Source organism: Carassius carassius, chromosome 1, assembly GCF_963082965.1.
Source record: "Carassius carassius chromosome 1, fCarCar2.1, whole genome shotgun sequence".
NCBI classification, from domain to species: Eukaryota; Metazoa; Chordata; class Actinopteri; order Cypriniformes; family Cyprinidae; genus Carassius; species Carassius carassius.
This window is the reverse complement of record NC_081755.1, coordinates 6,026,851-6,030,567: the sequence shown is the minus strand read 5'-3', so window position 1 is coordinate 6,030,567 and position 3,717 is coordinate 6,026,851. Positions and strand designations below refer to the sequence as shown.

The 3,717-nt window shown below is 49.3% G+C and overlaps 1 protein-coding gene across 1 annotated transcript; it reads right to left on the bottom strand.

The window, feature by feature from the left end:
* Nucleotides 1-230: 230 nt before the first annotated feature.
* LOC132104057 (fibroin heavy chain-like) lies at nt 231-2,620 on the bottom strand (the record flags this gene model as incomplete). The annotated part of the gene is made up of 4 exons (XM_059509293.1): nt 2,500-2,620; nt 1,190-1,387; nt 398-847; nt 231-355 (listed from the first exon to the last, which is right to left on the bottom strand). Coding segments are annotated over exons 1-4 (867 nt in total), but the record flags the coding sequence as incomplete, so codon positions are not given.
* Between the last annotated feature and the right edge of the window lie 1,097 nt (nt 2,621-3,717).

Sequence of the window (3,717 nt, the reverse complement as noted above, 5' to 3'; positions counted from 1 at the left end):
CCGCTGCCCTGTCCAAAGCCGCTGCCCTGTCCATAGCCGCTGCCCTGTCCATAGCCGCTGCCCTGTCCATAGCCGCTGCCCTGTCCTACGCCTTGACCAGCTCCGCTTCCCTGTCCTGAACCCTGACCAGCTCCGCTTCCCTGACCCGAGCCCTGACCAGCTCCACTTCCCTGTCCCGAACCCTGACCAGCTCCGCTTCCCTGACCCGAGCCCTGACCAGCTCCGCTTCCCTGACCCGAGCCCTGACCAGCTCCACTTCCCTGTCCTGAGCCCTGACCAGCTCCGCTTCCCTGACCCTGTCCGGCTCCCTGACCAGCTCCACTTCCCTGTCCTGCTCCGCTTCCTTGACCCTGTCCTACACCCTGACCGGCTCCGCTTCCCTGACCCTGTCCTACACCCTGACCGGCTCCGCTTCCCTGTCCTGAGCCCTGACCGGCTCCGCTTCCCTGACCGGCTCCCTGACCAGCTCCGCTTCCCTGACCCTGACCGGCTCCCTGACCAGCTCCGCTTCCCTGACCCTGTCCGGCTCCCTGACCAGCTCCGCTTCCCTGACCCTGTCCGCCTCCCTGACCAGCTCCGCTTCCCTGACCCTGTCCGCCTCCCTGACCAGCTCCGCTTCCCTGACCCTGTCCGGCTCCGCTTCCTTGACCCTGTCCTGCACCCTGACCGGCTCCGCTTCCCTGTCCTGAGCCCTGACCAGCTCCGCTTCCCTGACCATGTCCGGCTCCCTGACCAGCTCCGCTTCCCTGACCAGCTCCCTGACCAGCTCCGCTTCCCTGTCCAGCTCCCTGACCAGCTCCCTGACCAGCTCCGCTTCCCTGTCCGGCGCCGCTTCCTTGACCCTGTCCTGCACCCTGACCGGTTCCACTTCCCTGTCCTGCGCCACTTCCCTGTCCAGCTCCCTGACCAGCTCCGCTTTCCTGTCCTGCGCCGCTTCCTTGACCCTGTCCTGCACCCTGACCTGCTCCGTTTCCCTGTCCAGCTCCACTTCCCTGTCCTGCTCCGCTTCCTTGACCCTGTCCTGCTCCCTGACCAGCTCCACTTCCCTGTCCGGCGCCCTGACCAGCTCCGCTTCCCTGTCCTGCTCCGCTTCCCTGTCCGGTGCCGCTTCCCTGACCTGCGCCCTGACCAGCTCCGCTTCCCTGTTCTGCACCGCTTCCCTGTCCTGCACCACTTCCCTGTCCTGCACCACTTCCCTGTCCGGCGCCCTGACCAGCTCCGCTTCCCTGGCAACTTGCTTGACCTCTTCCCTGACCACGTGGTTCACTGCATGCAAAGCCACCGGTGGTTGGGCAACATTTCTGCATGGCAGGACACTGGCCATCATGGAAACAGCTTTTAGCACACAGTGGAATCATCTCCGGTATGGGACACTGACCCGGCTTCACTGCGTGAACACAGATAGTCAGCTTTAGTTTGTGCATATAGACCAGGAATCCACAAATCTGGACCTCGAGATCCGCATTACTGCAGAGTTAAGGTCCAACCCTAATCAAACACACTTGGGCATGCTAATCAGTGTCAATCAATGTCTTTGGGATCATTAGAAAAGTCACAGGCAGGCGACTTTGATAAGGGTTGGAGCTAACTTCTGCAGTGCATTGGACCTCCAGGGCAAGATTTGAGGAACCCTGATATAGACAGTATGCCACTTCGATATAAAACAAAACATTCAAAGCATGAATAACAAGTTTTATCTACAGAAAGAATTATATTCCAAGTCAGTGGTTCTCAATTCCAGTCCTGGGGGACCCCTCGCTTTGCACATTTTGCAAGTCTCCCTTATTTAACACACCTGATTGAGATCAACTTGTTGGTCCAGTTCATGGCTCTCTCTCCTGACAAGCTGATGTTCAGGGGTGTTAAATAAGGGGACATACAAAGTGTGCAAAGCAGGGGGTCTCCAGTACTGGAATTGAGGACCACCATTCAAAGTATTATTCTGCTTTATTTTGTAAAGCCATCCTGTCCTTAAAACCATCCTAAGGGATGAATTTAAACAGACTTTAGAGGAGAACAACAAAAGGCAAAGTCTCTTAGAACGTACATGGAATTCATTGAGTTACTACTCTGTGTGTGTGTGTGTGTGCGTGTGTTTTCAGCCGGAGCATCCATTATTAACTGAAACTCACTGAAAACAGGCAGCACGCAAACAGGCCCACAGTCAAATTGACAGCATTTGTGCCCTCCAGGGCAGTCTTCATCAGAGGAACATCCTCGATGGAACGGCACGACCGTCAGCCTCGCCGGACAGAAACCATCCACTATAGAGAATTCAAGTGGATCATTAGGAGAGGCCAGGGAGTGCGGTTTCAGCAATTTTAAATCTGGGGTTTCGGAATGGGTCTCAAACCGAAACACAAATTTTATACATATTTGTCTGCTTCAAATCAAAGGAGTTTGAAAACCTAATAATTCATAAACCATGTTAATTACTTCCAAAGACTGAGAGTCACTTATTTCTTCAGGGTGTGTAATGAAATCAACAGATCTTTTCACCTGTGGTTCGTCTTTGAATAGCGTGCGCTATGCTCAAGTATCCGAACAGACACGAAAAAACAGCAATCAACGAGAAATACACTCGAGCTGTCATCCTCCCAGCCTGTGATCTCTGCCTGTGAGCAAAGAGCAAACCGCACAAAACTAAGACGAACACGTGTTGCTGCAATATCAACCTCTGTAAAAATGGGATTGTAAAGATTCAAGAACAGGTCAATTCCAACCCCAATCAAACTCACCTGCCTGTAGCTTTCTAGTGATCTGAAATGCCTTGATTAGCTAGTTCAGGTGTGTTTGATTGGGGTTGGACCAGCTGAATGCTGCGTTCTAGCCATGTCACAAATTAAGCTAGCCTAATTACGAGAGGATGGTGCATTTCTATGGCAACACTATCAACTGCAAAATGAATATGCAGTGGTCAGGTGCTACAGCGATCATGCTGTGGTACCAGTAGGTGTGTTTGAATTCATGCAGCGCTGCGCAGACCGAAGCGGTGCGTGCCGTTTCCTCTAATTCTTCTTCTTTTCTTAAAATTACCCAGAACAAAATTTACAACAGTAGTGTACAAGAGTGTGCAAACCATTTATTCAGTAATCAACAACTGTATATTCGTAAAAGTTACAAGTCTTGTTTGCTTTATTATTAACATTGTTCTCCAAACTGGTGCAGTAGTCCTCAAGTCTCCTGAAGAAAATGGATGAAATTTGGCTTTGACCCTGACCTTGTAGGTGTAATTTTCCCCAAATAATAAAAAAAGATGTACAAGAAAAGTTATTACATTCATTTGAACACATACGTATCAAAATGATTTAACTTGAATGTAATATGTTTTCCTTTTCATTACATTTTGCACATCCACCCCAAAAAAAAAATAAACAAAATTACAAAATACATGGATAATATAGACTCCTTTTCCATTGAGCAAACAAGTCGCAGGGATAATCGAGATCCAGATTAAATCTCTAACCCACTTTAGCCGCATGTACCATGAAATAAGATGTTTTGTTTACATTAATGCATTAACTAACAAGAATTAACAGTGAACAATACATTTATTACACAATTGGTTAATGTTTGTTAATGTCAATAAAAATAGGGTGGTTCATTGTTCATGTTAGTTCACAGTACATGAACGTTTACAAAAACAACTTGTGATTTTAATAATGCATAAGTAAACGCTCAAATTAACATGAACCAAGATAAATCAATGCTGTGGAA